Source organism: Cyrtonyx montezumae, unplaced genomic scaffold (genome assembly GCF_038088225.1).
Source record: "Cyrtonyx montezumae isolate F1298 unplaced genomic scaffold, pur_monq_1.0 scaffold_0, whole genome shotgun sequence".
In the NCBI taxonomy this organism is placed as follows: Eukaryota; Metazoa; Chordata; class Aves; order Galliformes; family Odontophoridae; genus Cyrtonyx; species Cyrtonyx montezumae.
This window is the reverse complement of record NW_027071824.1, coordinates 38,276,112-38,299,071: the sequence shown is the minus strand read 5'-3', so window position 1 is coordinate 38,299,071 and position 22,960 is coordinate 38,276,112. Positions and strand designations below refer to the sequence as shown.

Below are 22,960 nucleotides of genomic sequence, written 5' to 3'. Positions count from 1 at the left end.
TGTTAATATGGTTGTAACGTGCATCCTGGAACTGACACAGGCATTCATGTGTTTGTGGTATAGATAATGTCTTCTAAGGCCCTTTCCTCACCAGTGGTGGAGTGTTACAGGTAAAGTGAGAACTGCTTTTGTCAAATGCATGGTTTGGACAGGGTGGAGGGCTGCCATTTGCATGATGCCCTAATTGGCACAAAGGACTTTGCTTATCAGAATCATTGCTTGTTTCTCACTATTACATCTTGCGTCACTGATGCTGAGTCAAAAAGATAAGCGTGCTTCGGACTCTTGAGTTTCTGCACTCTGCATGGGGCATGAAACATTTTGAAGATGCTCTTTTAGAAAACAGACCATGTCCTGATACTAATGTTTGTGTACTGTAGTCTGGGGAAAGGAGATCAAGCACTAAAGAACCATACACAAAGCACATATTAAAAAGCAAAAACAAATGATACGTACCTCGAAAAAAAAGTGAATATTTAGAAAAGCTAGTATACGAATTGTAAGACACAGTATTTCTGTTCAGAGGCCATTAGATTTTAAAATGGCTAGAAACCACTGTTTTTTTCATATCCAGCCACCCACAATGAATTAGAATGACAAATTATGGAATTCTGAAAGTTGTACTGCAAATTGCCAGTTGAATGCAGAAAGCACATTTTGGGATACTTGTGGACAAAATAAATTAGTGTCCTGTGGCATTACTGTCTAGGAGAATGACACAAACTTGTAGATAGTACTTAAATACTGCATACAGTCAATTCAGCTAAAAAACAAAACAAAACAAAACAAAAAGCAAACAAAAGAATGAAAGGATGAAAGTGAAAAAAAAAGGAATAATAATAATATTAAAAAAAAAGGCCCCAGTGATTTCAGAGGATTTACATAATTCCCATGCAAGCAAATTTCATGAGGAAATAGCTGATGTTTAACAATATAATGGCATCCCGGGAGGGGAGTGGGGGGGTGGGGGGACAAATATTAAACCAAAAAAAAAGAAGTGTGCTTATATTCCAAGAGTTTTAAAAACTTTCTCTAAAGGCTAAGATTTAAATTTTTAATCTTTGTAATAAGTTATTTTTTATATAGGAAAACTCCAAAATGTAATAACATTGGCTAGTATATATGTACACTCGTGAGGCACAGTACCCAGCAGTTCACTATTGGACATGGAGTTACTTGCTGCAGTTCATGGACATTCTTGCGTGCTTTGAAAAAGTCATTCTGATGTGCCTGAACATGCCTGTTCCTTTTTGTAACGAGCGAAGCTGATTTAATTTCTTGCTCTGCAATCCATTTCTCTTTCATGCGATGCATTATACTGTAAAATTCCTTATGGTTTGATATCATGACTTCTGTATTGGGGGGGTTCTTTTCTATTTGTTATTCGTTAATAATTCACTTATATAGAAGACAAGTATGGTATGAAATCTAATTTTAAATTAAATGATCTTTTACTAAGGAATTTTTGAGGGTGATTTCACCTCGGTCTTCTAATCAGCCATCAAAAATGCCACTCGTAGAACACATTTCTGCACAGGATCCTGCATCTTACTGTTGGCTCATGATAGCCCAAGCCTTGTCTGAGTTAAGAGTTGCCTCCTGCCATACTCAAACAGTGGAAAAGATAAGAAAGCTCATTAAGGCAATGTTCTTGAGAAAATAAGTTGCAGTCTTTGTTTCTCATTGCTTATTACATGAGCTCTACCTACTGCCCATCCTCTGAATAGCAATTCAGTTAATCTTTGAAGAAGACTTCCCCTGTGTTACGGAAACTGCCTTACTTCTTTTTTTCTTCAACTCCTCCATTGGCACATTAGCACATAAACTTTGAAAGGATGTAGATTTTCTTCATCTTTTTATCCCTAAAGTTGTTCAATCTCTTTTATGGAAAATAGAACATTATTCTATGCAAGTCCAAAGTTTAGTCCAGTTTTGGCTCTGGTTATCTAATTGAAGATGTGAGTAATAAGTTACATTCTGCCATTATTCCTATGCATAGATTACAACTTCCACAAGTGAAATAATTAAAACCACTTAAGGTCATCCAGAAATGTATTATGTGAACATGCCGTATTTTATGGACATCCCCCTTTCTAATACTTCATAAGATTAAATACTAAATCAACACATTAATGGGCAGTGACAGAACGTGTGTGCATAAAGCAAAGGAATAGTGGGATAATTTTGAGTGAGACCTGAGAAGCCTGCCCACCAAACCAGACATTGGAAAAGAACTTAAAAGAAGGAATGCCAAGCCAAAGAAATGTTACTTGCCAGCTTCTAGGGCAGTAATCTCATTCATCAGTAGTAGCAATTGAAGGCATATCTGTGTGGGAGTAACACACTTCTTAAAATATTGAGTTTGTTTATGAAGCCCTAACTTCTTGTTTCTTTTTCCTCTTCCTAGAGAATATTTTCATTGACAAGCCATCTTCAAAATTTGCCCAAGAGGATGGAGAGCAGACGTCAATCATCCCTGTCCACCACGTTATTGACAAGGTCAAGGGATACTGCAATCCTCATTCTGACAACTTTTATAAAAATATCATCATGTCTGACACGTTCAGTCACAGCACAAAATTTTAACTGGACTTCTGAATTCTTTGAACTAAATGAAGCCAAAACATCTGCCTGAAATGAAGAATACTGGATATCAGACAATGTGATCTGCCCAGTTATTTTTCCCAGTTTATAATGTTATCTTATAAACAGATTCCACTTGTGGACCAATTTCTCTGCCTTTTTACTATTGTAAGAAAGGACAATTTTCTGCCATGATATTGAGCTGTTTTACATGTGCCTGCCAACATGGCACCTGGACAGCTAATCATAATCCTGTGTAAATATTTTTTTTTCAGATAGAAGAAGAGCCATAAGTCTAACTCCAAATTATACAGTCTGAACAGAAGCACATTCTGACTCCTGGATAAAATAGCAAACATCATGCAGTACAGACAAGCTCTTAGCTAACAGTTTATTGATGGTCTGTTTCTTTTGAAAAACGTGAATTTTCCCTACAGCACATGACCAGTGTTAAAGGGATTTTTAAAAACATTTTACTAAATAGACCTAATAATGCAAATTTTGCTTACCAAACTGTATGCTCTGTAAATTCAGGCTGTTCAGAAAACAAGTACATACAAACACTCTTATTACATACATCTATGGCTGAGAAAGACCTACAGGCTGCTAGTAAATCTTCTGCAAATTTTAAGCCTATAGATATGTATGGCAACATACATTTGCGTTGGTGCAGAACAAGCTAAATCCAAAGTTTACACAGTCATTTTTGAGTGTTTATTGTAGGAAAAGCAGCATGTCCCATTGCAACTTTTATTATGCAATGTCTGTACCAGTGTGTGCAATCTTATTTTTTGCTAATCAAAATAGAAAAATCTATATATAAATATATAAGTACATATTTTGATTTCTTTTCACTTTTATTACAGTGCACACAGTCAATATTACAGAGGAAACAGTGTGTGCTACAGACAACCTAAGAAAGGCAAATGGTGGTAAACTTGAATACAAGATTAATACTTTGTGAGCCCACAGGTTCCTTTGTCAGTCTCTGTACTTCATATGTGCTGTACCTATACGCATCTCCATCAGATGGCATTGCAATGTTAGCATAACCTGAGCTTCATTTACCAGTAATAAACAAATGACATCATTCTGGGCACACGACACTGTCAGCATCACTATCCCTCTCCTGCCCCCCACAGGCTGACTGGCTTGAGGTTTCTGGAGGCAAAAAGTTTTAAGTGTTGAGGCAACAGGAAGGAATTTTGCATTGCTATACTCTGCATCGTTACACTGATGTCTCTGTGTGTGCAGACAACAGACAAGAGCTTGAAATGCTTACTTGTTTTAAGGTCTATAAATCTGTGACGTGTTAGCTCGTGACCATGTCTGCCAAAAGTACATGAAGTACATCTCACACCTTGCCAGGTCTTGTAAAAGCTGTTACTGCACATGTCGAGGAAAGAATGGGACGAAATATCAAAGGTGTTCTCAATTACTGTTTTCAGAGGAGAATGCCTCCCAGTGGAAATTTTCTTTTTTTTAATAATTTTTTTTCCAAAGTATTTTTAGGCAAATATTTAATTAGCTTCATTGGGAAGATGACCAGAAAGTCATGCTGTGAGATGTTCAGTTGCTAAGCAGGTGAATACTCAGTGATTAGGGATGTGGATTTGTGCCTCTCTCTGCTCTTTGCACACGAAGATGTGTGCAGAGATCATTTAATGCTGTGACCGCACAAATAGAGTATTTTCCCTGGCTGCAAACACCTTGCAGGAGGAGAAGGTCCTAGCTGTATTCTGTCCAGAAACACTGCTGTTGCTGCACACACCTTAACAAAACCTCAGTCTCCTAACTGCAAACACTTACATGGTTGTATGAATGAAAGTCGGCGTTATACACTTAACATGTAATTATTAGTAGGGATGAATGCTGTCCAATATCTTTGAAAGAGAAAATAATGTAGGGAGAGATAATGTACAAGCATTTACTGAATTTATATATCGTCCCACTTGCTTAACTACTGTAGATAATAGTGTTCACATAGCAGCTTACTGTGAGTTTTCTACCTGATTAAGGTGTTCAGAACTGAAGAGAAGGAAAATCAAACATTCCTGGAAAAAAAAAAAAAAAGAGGAATAATAGAACATAATAGACAAGTAAAATATAATGAAAAACCAATATCCTGACTGAACTGTAATCTAACTATCAGTTTAATGTACAGCTACATATACTTTTTTCTGAAATAAGATTTTCTCTTTTCTTTTACTACCATGTAGTAATCTTAAACTTCCTATGTCAGTTAGATGCTCTGGAATGCTCTCAGTTCAATGTAAAGCTTCTACTTCATAGTTGACATGCCATAACCTCCCCTGTACATATTTATTTATTTGTGAGGTTAAAAATGTCAAATATACTTAGCTCTGTAACATCTGTTACTGTTTAGCTTCTGCTTCACCATAGAAAAAGAGGGAAATAATAATTTCTTTTTTTTTTTTCAAACACTTTGTGAAACAATTTACTGTAGTTCTGTATGAGGAAACGTCAACATAATTTGTAATACTAGTCAGTGGAATGTAGTGCAACAGTTTTGAAGATGGACTAAAGTGGAAAGAAACATTTTCAAGTAAACATTGATGATGTTAGTGTTCCAAATAATTAAAGCTTTTTTAGTAGTGAATGGTTGTTTTTTTTCTTTTCTCCTTTTTTTTTTTTTTTATTTTTGTCATCATTGTTGTTGTTTTTAGTGTTTAATGGTAAAAATTACTTTGTGGAATTCTGAAAAATAATCTTGTATTTATTAAATATGTGAGACAGGTACATGCCTAGCCAAAACATTGTAAACAAAGGGGCAAGACTAACTCCATCTTATAAGAGGAATGCATTCTGCAGAATATACTTTTCCTTTTTGTTATTTAATTGATGCCAGATCCAGTGAGTGATCAGAAAGTTAGGTGGGTTCATTTATTTATGTTAGAACTTATGTCATAGCAAGAAAGGAACATCAAGGCAATGGACAATATACTGCAAAGAGTAATACATATGAATAACTGAAAACTCATGACTTCTTTCTATTCGTATGTTTCTTTCCAGATGAATTAATTCCTTGATTATGAATAACATGATTTGATCTGTAATCACACTTTGATTGCTGTTATAATGCTGTAGTCAGCCAATCAATTAAATATGCACACATATGTAAACATTAAATGCAGCACACTAATGGCCTACCTTTAAATGTTTTCACCTAAAGAACAGGGAAACTCAGTTAAACATGTCAGACTTGCTCCCCTGTACTTAAACCTTCCCCCAGAAAATGCAGAGCATGTGAAGATTCAGTGATAATATTTACAGAAGGCACAAAACACACAATATTAATAAGGATGCTTAGTGTGCACATGGGCAGCATGTCCATGTGTGCTTGTGGACAGTGAACACTGCTCTTGGGCTTTGTACCTTGAATGGTGTGGGAAGACCCTCTGAGGGAAGAAGTCCAGGTTTTTTCAAGTGGGAATTTGATAGATACCAAACTTGTAAGAAGTGATTTGCAGCATTTGAGGGTGGATATATTTTTCTCCTCATTTCATCACTTTTTAAATATCAAGAACAATTTTATTTTAGTCCTCCACTGTTAACAGCTTCCTACTGTAACCCACTGAGTTACATAAAATGCCACTTCATTTTGGTCCTTTTGAGAGGCTGATCTATAATCAGACATATCTATGTAACCACAAGGATAGCTACTGACTTTCAGGACATCAGTGTCATTCCTGGACATGCTATAAAAATTTGTTTTACATTTTCTGTTTATAAAAATGTATAACCATATATGGGTCAGAAAATCAGGCAAAGGTCTTCGAAGTTAAGGTCAGGCAAATCAGTCATGCAAACCAGTCTGTGGAACATCCATAAGGAACTGCTAGCTAAAGAAGCTTTTCCTTCTGCTTAGCTGATCTTTGTCTACTTCTTTAATGTAATTTGGCGTGCTCCTGGCCCCACCTTGGAACCCCCATCCTCAGGACACACATTTGCTGCTGTGAAGAAAAAGGAAAAAAGGAAAAGGAAAATTTTGGATGTGAAAGGGAGAGGAAAAGTGAAAAAGTAAAGGAAGTGGTGTGGGAGAGAAGGGGAGAAAGAAGGGGGACAGGAGGAAGAGAAAAAATAAAGAGGTTGGAAAAGGAAAAGGGAAGGAGAAAGGGAAAGGAGGAAGGGAAAAGGGGAAAGGGAAAGGGGAAAGGGACAAGGACAAGGACAAGGACAAAGACAAGGACAAGGTCCAGGACAAGGACAAGGACAAGGTCAAGGTCAAGGACAAGGACAAGGACAAGGACAGGGACAGGGACAAGGACAGGGACAGGGACAGGGACAGGGACAGGGACAGGGACGGACAGGGACAGGGACAGGGAAAGGAAGGCTGTTAAGGCCTGCTCTGCATTTTCTTATGCTTTTCACATGGTTTCTTGTCCTCTCCCCAGGATGCATTACCTTGACTAGTGGTGGATGTAGGCTAATGGAGAAGATGGATCACACCACCATGGTTATATGTGCACCTGTAGATCAAAGCAAATATTTTTCACTCCAGATTTAAGCTGAAAATTTGCCATGACTGTTCAAGGCAGCCGTTTCATGCTCAGAAGCTGACCTAACAACAGTTTCTCAGTAGTTCAGGAATATCCTAATGCCCCCATGGTAAGAAATCAGCCAGATAAGCTCCAAACACACCTGAAATAACCAAACAATTTCTAGAGACCTTTATTGAAAGACAGCCCTTCCTCAGGTACGACTGCTTGCTCAAATCTACTTCTGCCATTGTTCTTTAATTAATCCCACATTCGGTGTTCAAGAAGAGTGCATTTTGTGGTGGTGTCCATACAGACTGTATAACCAGTGCTGGCTGACAGCAGTTTTAATGATACAGTTTTCACAAGGAGTGTTGGTTAACTTACCCTACAAAATCAATGCCAGCTTCAATCTCCAGCATGGACCACTCAGCCACAGACACTGGGCTACTTCTCTAAACTGTGCACTTACTATACAGACTAATCTTTTAAGAGTTGTGGAAAAAACACAGCTTTAGCTAGAAAAGAGCTCGAAAAAACCGTATGCAAAGTGAAGAAAAAAAAGAGCAAATGCTTATAACTCTTCTCAGATGTGTCCCTCCACTGCCGTTTCTATTTCTCTTTTGGGATCTCACAGGAACAGAGGAAGGAGTGTGGCTGAGCAGTGCATCCTGAGCTGCTGGGGCTCCCACTGTCTCCGTCATGCTGCATTTCAGATGCAAATATAGTGAATGCAGTAATGCTACACATTTTTTAAATTCCAGCCTGGTTTTCCTTTCCACTCGCCTGGCACAATTGTTCATGTTTTTCCAGCAGAGGGCAGTGGCATATTGCTGGTAGTAAGGCTGTTAAAATCAAGCAAAAACTGCAACAAGAGTCTTCTCATGTAAGCGCCGGCGCTGAGATATGTGGGAGAGTTCATATCAGGTTTGTCTATTATTTAGTAATCTGTTGCATCAGAGGATAAAGCGAACACTCTGCACTAGGGAAGTGAGGAGAGAGCTGTCAGCCTGCATTTGGGCATATTTAGTGGAAAGAATAATACGGAATGTCTCTATTTTCTTTTGCTGGTTGCTACATTTTCTCCTTTTTTGCTCTGAGGGGTTGTAATGGAAATAGCAACTGCTGCACTGTTGTCAGCTGAGCAAACAGAGACGGCTCTCCATTTCAACCTTGCATATTAACTTGTTCCATCACTGGGCAAATGATTTGATCTGATGGGCTGCCATCCTGTGACTCAGAAATTCACTGTAGGATAATTGTCCAGGGAGGAAAATAACAGCAGAGCTATATTGACAGTGGCATGCAGGCCCATGCCTCCCTACCACATTTTTCCCTCAACAAGATCAGGACAGATCTGCACCCAGCAGGACCTTCTGCTCCACAGACACTTTCCTTGTGTCACATATGAGCAGTGCAAGTACACTGTTGACCCCTCAACTTCTCTGTCACGAGGCAGGATTGACCACAAAGCTGCTCCACTGGCAAATATTACCCTGCTGAAATTAAAATGTATCATCAGTAATGCTGGCAAGATCTTCAAAGGAAAAAATTTCTGAAACAGTTTGAATCACCTCCTCCATCCATCACCACAGTTGTCTCAGGAATCCAGCTGGACTGGCACAACTCTTTCCACACACGTGTACCACCTTTTCTCTGGCACCCATCTAAGGGAAGAGGGTGGTTTGGGGCAGGTGGGGCAGGTACAGTAGTGCAAGGATATAGTCTGCTTCAGCAGCTCCTACTTTTTCTGAAAAAAAAAAAAATCCCTAGGGATAGTTGCCTTGACTGCAAAAGGAAGGAATGGGAGGGAAGGCCCAAGAACAACCCACACTTGTACAGAGAGGGGCAGAAGACCAGAATGATGGATGTTGTGACACCATCACTGCTCTAAAACACTTGTGTTGTTGGTGTTGCACACATACAGAATCAGGGCACAACTGCATTGCCAGCACATCTCCTCTTGGTGACATAACATAGATATGGCTGCGCACATGGAAGGAGCCAGGATGATTCTCCTGCCACTTTTCTGCTCTATACAACAAATGCCGCTTCTCAGGACAGGAGGCATGCCTGTATGCTTATCATTCTTGCTAGGAATGACTCACTGCTCATATCTAGTCATTTCTAGAAATACTCAAGGGTGAGTTGGGCATTATGCAGGTGCTGACGACACTACCCAGATCACAGAACTGCCCTCAGGTTAGAGTAGTCTTACATTCTTCAGAAGTTGTTCAAGGAAGGACTGTGGCCATGGGAAACCCAGTACTTGAAAAGCTTTGCAGGAAGACCAGAGGACAGGAACTGAAATACTGTGATTCCCAAGCAGAGAGCATCTCAAGGAGTTCTCAGGAAAATTTTGTGCATGTTCACAGCAAAGCAATGTGGGATATAATCCAAGGTGAGCTCGCCAAGGAAGGCAGCTTGGTGGCAGTGCAGCTCCAGCTGCTGAGCTGGACCTGTGCCCATGGATGACTTCTCCTGTAACCTAGAGGTGGTGGTGACCGTGGAGTAAGAGACAAAGTATTCAAGCTAATATCTCTTGCAAGTTGATGGGATGTATTTAGAGCCAGAGCTAAGGAAGAATTTAGGCAGGCTAAGCCTTAAAATTGTGATCCACTCTGGTTGGGCGACAGCTCTTGCTTGAGATGAGGAACTTAAATGAACTTTATCTGCATTGCACTGATGAAGAGTTCCAGTTCCTAATAGGTGCCTCTATGGTGGAGGTACTTCACTCCAGGTCTTTTCACCAGCATCAGATAAAGCTATGGTGAAGTGAATCTCTGTCATGGTTCATCTGAGGTGGCCGACCAGAAGGGAGAGAAAAGCTGAATGCACTTTTCATTGCAGAAAAGATCAACCCAGAAAAGATTAGCACAGGCAGAAGAAGCCTGTCTCTGTGAGTGTGACTGTCATATCCTGTTGCTGGGTAACAGATGGATAACTTTAACTTAGCCTGTTCTCTTACTCTTGTTTATTTTTGACTCTTCCCAAAGATGGGTCTTTCTCACTTAGCCTATTCTTTTACCCAGAAAACTCCAGATGAACTCTGGGAAAAATCTGTACTTTGTTTCAGCAAGTAAGCGGTCCTCTGACCATGTTTTATACTACCAGATGCTTTCTACATTCAAGGAAAGTGATCCTCTGACTGTGATCAGACTGGACGTTGACTGAAGAATAGCTTAAGAATCATCTATAAATTGCCTCACAAGAAGCCTTTGTCCTAGTGAAGCACCAGAAGACTTTCAGGACAGAGGGGACTCTCCATCACTGTAAGTGTCTAAGGACTGGTTGAACTTGGGCTTTCTGAACCCACTAATGTGATGTCATCAGCAACAGTGACAGCAGTATCAAGTAACAGACAGAGATGGCCTCCTGCCCTCTGATTCTCTTTAATTCCAAGTAACTATTTTTATGCTACAATGCACTACAGCCCTGCCCATGGCAAGGGGTTGGAAATGGGTGGGCTTTAAGGTGCCTTCCAACCCAAGCCATTTCTATGTACTATGATTTGAAACACAGAAGGGATTTAAAGTGTCCCCTGGATCTAGAGGAGTCGGACACAGGTGCTGTAGCCGCCACCAGCTCTCAGCTCTGGTCCCTCTTTAAGGTCGAATGAAAACCTCTGAATTAGACATAAATACTGCTAGATTGGTTTTAACCTAGATCAAAACTGTGCTGGAGGTTTACATATTTGTTTCGCTTCTCAGCCTTTGTTCTAAACTCATGCAGTTGTGTGAGTTTAGTGCAGATGCTGCTGTGAATGCATTGCCCTGTACCTCCCCTGAATCTGCCAGGAAGGTGACAGGCTTTAATCTCCCACAGAGAAAAAAACCTGTATACTACTGAAGATGCTGCAAAAGACATTTCAGCGCTTTCTTTAGTTAGGCTTAAAAGAGAAGGTGAGAAAGAAGCTTTGGGGATGAAGTTAACATGAAGAAGTTTGACATGAAGTGTTGACAAATGCCAAGGACAGTTAAGATTTGCTCTACTGATGAATGAGAGTGCAGGCACAGGGGCCTCTGCAGTGCTCCCAGCCAAGGTGACCATTACAGCAGATAGTAGTCAATGGGACAGAAAGGATGTTAATAACAATGCATATTAGTACCACATGTGGACAAGGAGTTTCCCAGTGCACACACATCTCCACCAAATCTGAAAATCAAGCCATGTGTTTCCCTTTTTTTAGTCTGCGTTCATGATTTGGTGCAAAAGACAAATACTAGCTACCATTGTCCTAGATGGAGCTGACAGTTTTCAAGGACATCTGCAAGCAAACAAATCAACAGATCAGATCCACATTTAATCATTTCATTAAACAGCTTATTTTTTATTTCATATAACAGGAAAAAAAATAGATCTCTTTTTGGCAGAGTCATTCCTCCTTCAATCTCAGTCTCTGCCTCATGGAGTTTTTGTGTGTAGAAACCTTGAATTGCCATGGTGCATACAGATCTCAAGGTTGTGGATGCCTGATGATAGGAGCTGCTGTGGCTTATTCCTGTAAAGCAGAAATGTTGTTGTTTATAGATCAGCCCAATGGCTGTGATTGGCATATACTTACTCTCATCCAGATTGTTTCTCCCCTGGCTGGCACAATGCCAACAGAAGCGCTTTAATATTAAAGTGGTTGTGGAAGAGCAGCAGATGCAATAGCCGAGGAACAAAAAAATATATTGCTTTATGAAGTGTTTTGGCTCATTTACCCAATCTAAATAATTACTGATGACTAAGTGCCTCAGTTCAGAAAATAAAGGTTCAGTTTGTCTTGTACATCTTCATTTCTCCAGTCTGAAATGAATAAGGTCCACCCAAATGCAAGGTAGGCAGCTCTTTCAGAAAACATGTTTTCTGTATCAGTTAAAACAAGATCAGTTGCTTTAACATTCATGATTTGCCTATTAAGCCACACTGTTAGAAAGGAAGATGAGAAGCAACAGCCTTAGTCAGACTGAATGGTTGATATGTATATATGTATTATTTCTTTTCCCAGATGGAACCTGAGAGTAGTGTTATACATACACTCTGTACAATTTCTGGTTTTCTGACATGGATATCCCTTCACTGGAGCAGTGGTTCCACAGGCTTTGCTTGTATGTTGCAGGAAAAATGCATGAATAACCCCTATGGGTTATTTGCTTTTATCAGTTCATTTAACTGCACACAAATAACTGTTAAATTCTGATAGCCGTGTGACATATTCTCACTGTTGAGGCAGTAGAATCTTAAAGCCAATGCTTGGCCATTTGTAGACTTCTTGGCTAGTCTCTCACATCTGAAAAGCTTGGCACCTTTTCTCAAGCACTCAGCTTTCCCTTTTTATAAATCATGGGGCTCCAACACCCTGTCACACTATTGCCTTTCAGAAGGTTATCCCAGTACACCTGAGTCACTGGAACAGTGAAGGTGAACTTTCTTCTTCCACTTCTCTTTCTCTCTAACTGGTTTTTTACTCTTGCCATAAGTTTACAGTTGAAGTAACTGTATCTCTGTTCAGCTGACACTGAATTGTCAGAACGGAATCATGCTCCTGAGATCTGAATGCACTGATTTATTGAGTGTGATGTCTTACTGATGGATTCTTGTTTAGCCTATGAAACAGGGTGTAACCAGCCACATAAAAATGATAAACTGCTGCTTGTCTTTATGATGATTTTGATAATGAGAATAAATTCTATCAGTGTGCTTGAATGAGGCAATTCTATTTACAGCCTTTGTAACAGTATAACTTTTCATGTCAGTAAGTGAAATAATTTTCATTACAAAAAAAAAAAAAAACCTTACCATTGAATACTGGGTAAGTAATGTCCAAAAGTATCTGCATTTTCTAGTATAATTAATTGTGACTTTAAGAAAAAAAAATAAAATTAAAATAGATCTTCTATCACAGTGCATATACCAGATTTAATCAGTAAAAGGAATGCTGCTTACAAGCTTACAGAAATGGAGTTCCAGTTGAAAATAGAGTTGAAAGTCTTGAGCAAGTAAGAGGGAGTCCCAGCTGTTCAATCATTGCCTGAAAGTCCTAGAACTTCTTGATCTTCTCTGTCTAAGAGGACAAAAAAATATTTGCAAGAACACTTACTGAAACGTAAATTTACTGTCTCCACTTGTCCCAGTAAATCTATCAACTGCAAGAAACTGACAGATAGTTTAAACCGAAATCAAATTTATAGTTAAGACTCAGGAATGAGTCAAAGCTAAAAATCAAGTCAAAGGGTAGTCCTATATCATGTCATCCATCTCCTGCAGCCATGAAACTGTGGGGTTAAAACCACCTCGAAGTCTGGACCATGAGACTGTCCTTTACATAGGTGAGCGTTGACTCTTGTGGCACTGTGTATCAGTTGAATAGGCCCCTGGGTCAGTCCTGGAAGAGTATCAGATTACGAGGGGTACAGGTTTGAGAAATTTGCATTTCCAGCTCAGCGCAGGGCTTTGCACCCAGTCTGACCCCCAAGGAAGCAACCTGCTGGGATACACTTGTCAGCTGCCCCTCTCCAGATAGCAGGGGACGAAAGAGAAGAAGGGGTTGAGCACTGAACCCAACATGCACACTATCTGTGTTCATACTGGGTTACAGGGAGAGCTTCTTCATTCTGCACTCCTCTTGGTCTAGGCAAGCTCACCATTAGAGGTGGGAACTCTCTTTCCTGTGAACCAGAACACTGAGAGGGCAACAGAACGCTAATAGATCCCCAATCCTGTGAACTCAGTTCACTCAACTCAGTGGGAGTTCTTCTGCAGCACCACAGAATGAGAGGTATTTCCACCACCAGGAAGATCCATATCATCTTTCTCTTTCATTCCCAGCCCTTTTCATCTTGTGGTCACTAAGCTGCTGAAATGAGACCTTCCTCCTGACAGCAGCCTGGAACAAAGCTCAATTTCTGTGAGTATATTAATGTCATCTTGTCTTCAAACTCCCAGTGATTACTCTGGTGGGTACTCTGGCGCTTAGAGAACACAAATGCTAAGATGTAGACACATGAGAAGAAAGATGATAGTGTTTTAAAAGCACCCAGCTGGGAGCATAAGAGCCTCATGCTCTTTATCTAAGACTTCTCCTGTAACCCTCAGCTGTACTTGGATTTTCACTCTCTGTATTCCTTCACTTGAAATTTAGAGATGAATCCCACTACTCTCAGTAGGCACCAATGTGACAGGTGCAGCTGTGGGTGTAGAGCTGTGTGGGAAGACACAAATTAGTGCAATCCACAGTGACACCATGATGCCATGTTGCCTTGGGGGCCCAGACAAGCTGGAGGCACTCATGGATTAAAAACAAGCTAAACTGGGGCCAGAGTGCTGAGCAATTTGAGAAAATTCCATCTAGGAATCAAGAGGAATATGTAACAATAAGCAGTCACAAGAGAGTCACGATAACCCACATGGAAACCTTTGCCACCAAAGGCCATACTGCTGACTGTAACTCTATATGGTGCTCATTGTGTACCTGTAGCCATAGCAGCACCAGAAATACTAAACTGAGGGTTTTACATCTCCTGAAGATGCTTTCTCCCTGCAAAAATTGTTGCTGTACTTTCTTGCTTTCACAGAATCACAGAATGGTTGGTGCTGGAAGGGACTGCTTGTGATCATCTAGTCCAAACCACTTGCTTCAAGGAGAGCAATCTTGAACAATTAGAATGTTGAGTATCTCCAGAGATGGAGACAAACTACCTAAGATTTCCCCTGATTAAATTAGAGAAAATCCCCTGAAATAAAAACACCTAGCAGAAAATCTAATAACTCAAGGCATCAGTGTAAATTCTTTCTAAGCTCACTCAATACAGAAGTCCAACAATTGAGAACAGTGTAGGACACTGACGACATACAGCGTTTGCCTGAACTAAAAATCATTTTTCTGATCTTTGAGTGGGCAAGCTAAGTTTCATTACACAAACTAAGAGCTGCCTCTACCTCCTACCACCCCCTCAGGCAGCCTTCTGAATGAGCTTAACTAGTTTGCAGGGTTTCAGAATGCTCTATGCATGCATTATCTCACCTAGTATCTATTGAGTGACATGGTTACATGTTCCACATACTGGATTTAACTCCTAGCACTCCTGCAACATCTTTTCCTGCATCCAGCTGCCCTGTAGGACTGGGTTCCTCGTGGGATCACCTGGCTGATGTATTAGCATAGCCCTCAAGGCACTTTTCAAATTTTTTGCTCCACAAATGTCTTTGGCTCACAGAAAATTCTTAGAGGAACTTCTCTTTGGTGTGATGGAGAAAATCAGTCCCCTGGTTGCTACCTGCTATTGACTAATTGTTAGGCTTATCAATATTGCAATCTTCTCAAGAAAAAAAAAAAACAATTAAAGGAAATAAACATGAACAAAAGCATGTGGAGGGAGTGAATGCGGAACATATGCATCAGAAATCCCTGATCAGTTCCACCAAGCAAAGTCTACCTGCACAGAACAATTAACTGTGAATAAAAGGATCCTACACCTCCCTCAACACTAGTTTCAATGCTTGTTTGGTATTCTTTAAGAACACTGGGCAGAGAAGAAGATTTAGATTTGTCATGCTTATTGCTCATGTGCTGCATTCTATGTCACTTCATCAAGAATTTTTCTACATTTACACAGATGTTTTAGCATGCCAAGTAGACTAGGCAGTAAAAAAGACAGGAATAATACATATCAAAATAGGTTTAATCTTTTCTCTCCCTCAGTAGTGATGCAGGAATATGAAGACACATTGCGTGGTCACATATACATGCAGCACAAAACTGCCATGTTCTCCTCCTCCTTTTTGAGTCCTTTGTTGCTCTTAGCCATTTAGTTCATCCTCTCCCATGTTTGCACTCTTTGAAATGTATAAGAAAATAATTGCCTCTTCTGGAACCCAGAGAAATGCCCCTAGAAAAAAGGCATTCTCTATAGGCTGATTCAGCACCAAAACCAATAACCCACAGACATCAGCAGATCACCTCTAAAGGTGAGCCATAAAAGTAATTAAAGGGCCTAATAGACTCCACATGCTTCTCCTTGTCCTGTATTTGGCTGGTGGACAGAGAATTCCATTTCTACCATGTTCAAGTAAGCATGCTGTACAAATGCTAAATTCATCAGAAAAAATCTTCCTGAAATGGATAGTAAGTTTGTAATTAACATGAATGCAGTCCTGGCTTTCACCTTTTCCTTTCCAGTCAAAAGAGATTTCAAGTATTCTGTTGGAAGATTCTGATGAGGGACATTTGCAAAAAAATTTCTAGGCATCTTTGTACAGGATGTAATCCATCACTTTATCCAGACTAGGAATTCTTTTAGTTACTGCATTCACTACACCTGCTACCATCAAACCTGCCTAGTTTTTCTGTTAAGGCTTTCTTACTTCAAATATCAAATAACATTTACTATCTCTTAGCACTCGAAAGATACACAAAAATGTGTAGAAAACTAGCATTACATCAGTCTTTTATCGAATTCTCAGACCTGACTGAAAAAAGTAGGAAGAATTTTCTTTAAATAGCACAAGATTGAATAAGAACACCATTCTTATAAGTTTTTTCTGCTTTTTTGAACAATTATGTGCATTTAAGATTTCAAGCACTTCTCTAGAAGCATGAGGATTAAAAATGAATACTTTACTTTTGAAATGCAATTAAGACAAGCAAGCAAGCAACCCCAGCTTCAGCTGGCACGAACCAGCTCAGTCATACCAGTGGAATTACAACCTATGCTGAACTGTTTCATTTAATAATCACAGGTTCTTGCCATATGTCTTCTCACTCAGTTTAATTTATTCCTCTCTGCTAGGCCTGTCCTGGTTTTAGATATTTCATTCCTCTTCCTTCCTTGCTTCTCCAGTCAGTCAGGAAGGTAGGTAAGGGAGAAAACTGTGCTGGGCACCATCCTGGGAAAGACGCATTCCTTTCAGTGTCCACTTCCATGGACCTGATGATCTGTAAACTCATTTTCCTGGCTTATTTATTCTGTGATTTGAATTTGCCAGTAGCATTTTATAGCCACAAATAATACAACTGTTCATCTGTTTTAGATGCATAGTTTCTAAAGCAGTAGTGCAGTATTAAGTGAAAAAACAATTTTATGTTAGCACTGATCTGTTTTAGTCTAAGTGCTTTGATTTGTAATTTCCTATGCCATTCTACTGGTGTATAATTTTGTTCAATGTTTGTGTTGAAAATATCCAGTTTCACATATTCCTACACAGAAATGGTTTCTACATAGGTTTAAAAATTGCAATTATAATATAATTTTTTAACAGTCCAATAGTGTTTTAAGGGTTGGCTCCCTGCACCCCCTTTTTTTTTAATTCTCTTTTTTCTTTTAGAAAAAGCAAATTCCAGTTGTGAATTGTGAGCTGAAAGAAAGGAAATAGATATCAAATCTTTGTTCTGGGCTCAATAAAATATAAGTGCAATCTAGAGCTTATGAGGGGGAATTCTTTCCATAGATTTTTTTTCTACTTTACCAGACAGAAACAGTTTTCTGATTTATTATTCTTCCCTTTCCAGATGTTCTGTTTCAGCAATAGACCAGGCTCTGCTCACTGCCACACGAGGATCACAAAACACTTGCAACCCTTGAGCTTATGATTAATGCAGTATAATGCCTTTCAAACATGTGAAGCCCTTTCCAGCATAGGACTAGTGACAGCATCTAGGGGGAGAGCAAGCAATTAAAGTTAAGAAGCAGGAGAAAATAAAGCCCTCACTTGATGGCATTGGCTGACCAAGAGGGCAGAGCAGAGTGAACAGTATCTTTGCCACTATGGTTCTTCAGAAGAGAAGAGTGTTCTAGGAAAAAACAGAATACTCTCTGTCTCAGATCCCACCTTTGCATCCTACATTTGTGCACAGGCTACATCAGAGGGAAAGGGACAGAAACTATATTCTTGACAGCAGCACCAAACTAGGTATCCCCAAGTGACCAGATCTTCTTACAACATTTCCCTAAGTTGAATATAATCACCCATGCTACATAATCTAGGCTTGTATTAAAATTCATTTCTTTTCCAAAATACTGTATTTTTACTTTGTGTCATTTTATGTCTTTCCTAAAACTTTTGATCATTTAGATGTACTTCAATTCATGAATCGTATCACCTTTGCTACATCATCCTACTGTCCTTTGCTTTTTTTTATTGCATGGTGAGAGTAACACTTCACTTTCAGATTTCACTACCTATTCTCCTCAGAAATCATGTGTGTCCATATTTAACAGTACAGCCAGCAGTAACACATCTCTCAGGGACCTATATGAGTAACCTTGCTCCATTGTTAAAAGCTTTTGTTTTTTTTATCTTTAGCAGGTATTTATCCCAAAGGGTTTTCTTTCTCAGCTGGTGAGTTTTTTGAGACTTTGTAGTTTTTTTAAGACTTCTGGTGAATGACTTTGCTAAAAGATTGTAGAAAGTCCATATATCCTATGCGGATCTATAACATAACTTGCAAAGAACTCTAACAGATTTGTGAGACTTGACTCTTGTTGATTATGTACACATTTATTGTTACTTACTGTAATGCATTATCCGCAATCCATTTATTCTACTCTTTATTAGTTTGGGTTTTTTTATCGATATCCAAGCATGAAAAATTGGATCCACAGGTCTATATTTTCCAAGACCATTTTTTCAGTGACTGATACTACCTTTGTCAATTTTATTTCTTTGGCATTAATGATGGTTTAAACTATGTTATTACCACAGGTAATTAAGTAAGATGCACTAACAAAATCTTTCAGTCTCTGAGTTCTATCTCTTAGCCAATGTTTTCCATAGTTTACTAAAACTGCTATTGCACAACTTCTCCCTGCTTACACACCACTCTTCAGCAAATACAATATTAGCTATGTCAGGAAAAGATTAGATTCATAGATTAGGTTCATATCTCTCATAAAGGATTTAGATAGCCTATAGCTTGACTATAAATGCTAACTACACATATTTTCGGATAGCATAGGGGAGCTCATTCTGGAGCTCCCAGCTTTTTTCAGTGTTTTCCTCAGGTTTCTTATTGTTCCCAAAACAAGATTATCTGGTTTTAGTTTTAATTGTCCTGCGACCCCTGTCACTCAGGGAGAAGAAATAATTCATAGCTACTATGTTCCTTAGTTTCTTTGCCAATCAAAAGATGCATATTGCCATTTACTGGCAACGTGGTTATCATGATTCAAGCCATTTGGCTCTTTCGTTAGGTCCCTCTGGCTTTTAAAGGAAAATTCACACCAGTAAAGAAGAAAACCATCGAGCCATTATATATTTATTTGAATATTTAAATTTTTGGCTGCAGAGACGAATCTAGGGAGAGTCCCTTATTTAACAAGAGGGCTTACTGGAACCATGCCTACAGACAATGCCTCTTGCCATTTTCTGTCAGACTTGCTGAACACTTCTCTATAAAAGAGAGATATAACTCCATGTTATGAGAGACACTTAAATATAAACAAATATCTTCTAATTTTGGATTGCAAGGTGATGCTGGTGAAATAGGAAAATGGATTGCTAGTCATATGACATATGGTGATGTGATGAGGAAATTATTCACTGAGACTTATTCACTGAGACTGGGTAACAAGCTTGAAGTCAAATGCAATGATCCAGAACTTGACTGGGAGTGTGACCTGTCATGTCTCACACACTGAGAATTTTTACATTCAGATGACTCATTCTCTTTGGATTGTTTTGCTTTGGACTGAAACTTGCTCATTTTCAGAGAAGCTGTGTTTGGAGCATGAGCTCAAAGATCTGGCCACAGTGTTGGCAGTTACAGCAGGTGCTAAGGACTCTACCTGTCACAGGTAATATGGTCTCTCCTTGTCCCTTCTCTTTGTGAAGTTTCTACAAGCTAAGGCAGCAAGCTTTATGTGTCCTTTTACATCACCGTCTCCAGTCATGAAGCAAAGAAAACTTTAGGGGTCTATAAATGATTTAATAATGAAAAATTTAAAATCAAGAGCATCTACTAGTTATTTGAAGATAAGAAAATATTCCATCTTACAACAGAAAAATATATATTTTTACCATAAGTATTCTTACAATGTTAAGAAGAGTTCTAAAGGAAAATCAAAACCGAGACAGGAAATACAGTCAGTAGAAGAGCAGTTTCTGATCCAACATGAGTTTTCATTTTGAATGAGGTCTTAAAAATACAAGAGCAGGCAAAATCTATTAATTTTATGATTGTGCTTATTTACTAAACTGAATGGGCAAAGCTCCTAAAAACAATATGTTCCTAAGATGGAATCAGGTAAATCAGTCTAATGTTTGGAACAGGAAATGATTTATTCAGAATTGGGTCAGTCTTCTCTGAAAGACTTCGCTGGTTTGTCTAGACAAGAAAAAAAAATATCGTGATGACATGAAACATTCTTTTACCTCTGTTTCTATGTGCATTCTAAGTTAAAGTTTGTTGCATACATAACTGAATATTACAGAATTTCCTATACAATCTGAACTGACATGAGTGAGAAATAGAGGATAATTCCTGTGAGGTTTTTCAAGATTTGAAACAATTTTCTTTATAAGTGTTTTCTTATTAATAATGAGGAAACTTGTCCGATGAGGGTGTCATTGCCTGAAATAATCAACACCCATTGGTTACAATCCTGTTATTCTTAGAAAATCAAGATTGATTTTCCAAGAAAATAGACCAGATGTTGGTTGCTGGCACCAGTGAGTTCTTGGTCTCACAGCTGACAATGCCCACAGAAATTGTCAGTTTTGTGCTAGACTGACTAATAAAAATGTACTGTATTCAAGGACTCATTACCACACACTTAGTCATATTCATAATGCCATGCTGGCACAGCTGTGTACCAACGCAAATACAGCCTTTCAAAAATTAAGTTAAAATAAAAATCCCTCACTCAACAGAATAAGAAGTTTTTTTGATTTTATTTTATTTTTGGCAAAAGTCTTGCCTTTAGTATGCCAATAAATAACTAAGTTTAAGTAAGTTAAATAAGATTTCAAGCTTCTTTGTTTCTTCGTCATTAAGGGCATAGCAAATTGAAATTGGAAATATTCCCTACTGCCTTAAAACATCTCATCAATCATGGACTTGTGTGTATGTGTGGACATTTTTTTCTTTTCCTTCCAAAGAAAAATGTTGGCTAAACAGATCATCTGCCTTGAGCCAATCATCCCCCCGAAGGAATCTGTTGCTTATTGGAGTGAAATGAAACTACCAGTTTCCAGCAAATATTTGTGAAAAGGGAATAGGAATAAAAACTGTTTTGCTTAAAGTAACTGCTTGATCAATTTAAACACTTGCATAAGCCATTCTCTTTTTCCAAAATGGCAATAATTAAAACTTTGAGTCTCTCAATAGTAGTTCTTTCTTCCTGTTGCCTAACATTTCAGACTACGACTATAAATACTCTACATGTTCAACATATGTCATAAAATAGTCTCCATTCCTGAAAAGATCTTGCAAGTACTTAGGGACCTAATTTGTAGAAAATGAGCAGGATATACAGGAAGGAGTCTTTTTTTTTTTTTTTTTTTTTTTTGTTCTAGTTACCAATTACGCTTGAAAGAGCAATAAACTCAATAGGGAATGGGAAAGAAGGCTTAGGGCAGGATGTAGCATCTGGCTCACTTGAAGGATCAAATACTTCTCTGGGACTTAGGATTCTAAGTAATTTTCTGGACAAGCCTTGCTGCTTCTTTTATACTTGCTTTTGGAGTAAATAAAAAATGTGATATAAAAAAATTTTGATAAGAATGAATCAGAAATATAACGCTTTCATCTATGTGCAGAAAAATAATACAGAGACAAAAATATTTTGTCACCTCTTTTGAGAAAAAAATAAGAAATGGCTACAGGCAATACTGATCACAGTTCTGAGACATAGTTTTTGTCAGTCACCAAGTTCTATGGGTATCTCTCTCTGGGCACTCCAAGACTCCTCAAGCTTTGATTGTACTGAGTTTCCCAGCACAAATCTCATTCCTAGGCCCACTAAGATCCACAAACAGGCGACCCTGGCCATGAAGCCTAGCATGGCTTCCACCAGATATTTCTACGGTGAATCATGAAGGATTCTTCTCAGATTTTTACTCATTCTGGCAATTAAAGTACAAGGGAAATGGGATACCATACTTCAAAGTCTTACAGGCTAGGACAATATGAGAACCATTTCACTTCAAACTACACTACACTTTCACCTACAAACATTTTCTACTTAAATCTTTTTCTGTAGACCTGATAATGGCTGATGAACAGAGGATTTGGAGAGGTCTGATTGTTGCATTCAGTGAGAGCAGCCAGCAATGGACAGCACTCGTGCTCTTCTTGGACACAATTTTTGAAAACAGCAAAATTTCCAGCCATCAGTGAGCTTGAAAAGTTCCCCTCCACACTTTGGCCTGTCTTGATAAAACTCTCACCACTGCTACAGCCAAGTCTTTCAAAAATACATTCTCTTTCCATTTGCCATCAAGAAATGGCCACCTCACTCCTCCATGACATGAGGATTCACACTATGTCTTTCTTTGAACCAAAGGATTTTATTCTCGCTAAAGATAGATCTATGATAGTAGACAATAATCATCTCAGACACAACTGTTCTACCTGCAGCTAGATGTGTTCTAAAATTCTTGTCTTTTCAAGGCCATAGGCGTTTGTTAAACAGAGGTACTATCACTTCTCACATGGTTTTACCATGAAGAGTTTAACACAATGATCATAGATAGCTACAGGAAATCTGCAGGCATTCAGCTGTAGCCTGTGTTCTAGAACCACTCCAATTTTTGAAAACTCCATTGCCTTTCCCTCTGAGGCACTCACCATAGCCATTATCCCTGTCAAGAGGCAAATCCAATCAGTTCCCTGACCAACCAAGCCAACAAGGCAAAAGTGCAATTGGGTCAGTGTTCAAATAACCATTCCAACTTGT

At 38.8% G+C, this 22,960-nt stretch overlaps 1 protein-coding gene across 1 annotated transcript in view; it reads left to right on the top strand.

The window, feature by feature from the left end:
- The window catches only part of ADGRG6 (adhesion G protein-coupled receptor G6), a 104,718-nt gene extending 101,740 nt beyond the window's left edge, over positions 1-2,978 (top strand). Inside the window, exon 25 of the mRNA XM_065732931.1 lies at positions 2,408-2,978. Within this exon, the coding sequence (XP_065589003.1) occupies positions 2,408-2,586 (179 nt within the window). The 3' untranslated portion in view covers positions 2,587-2,978. The remainder of the gene's footprint in view (positions 1-2,407) is intronic.
- The last annotated feature ends 19,982 nt before the right edge of the window (positions 2,979-22,960 follow it).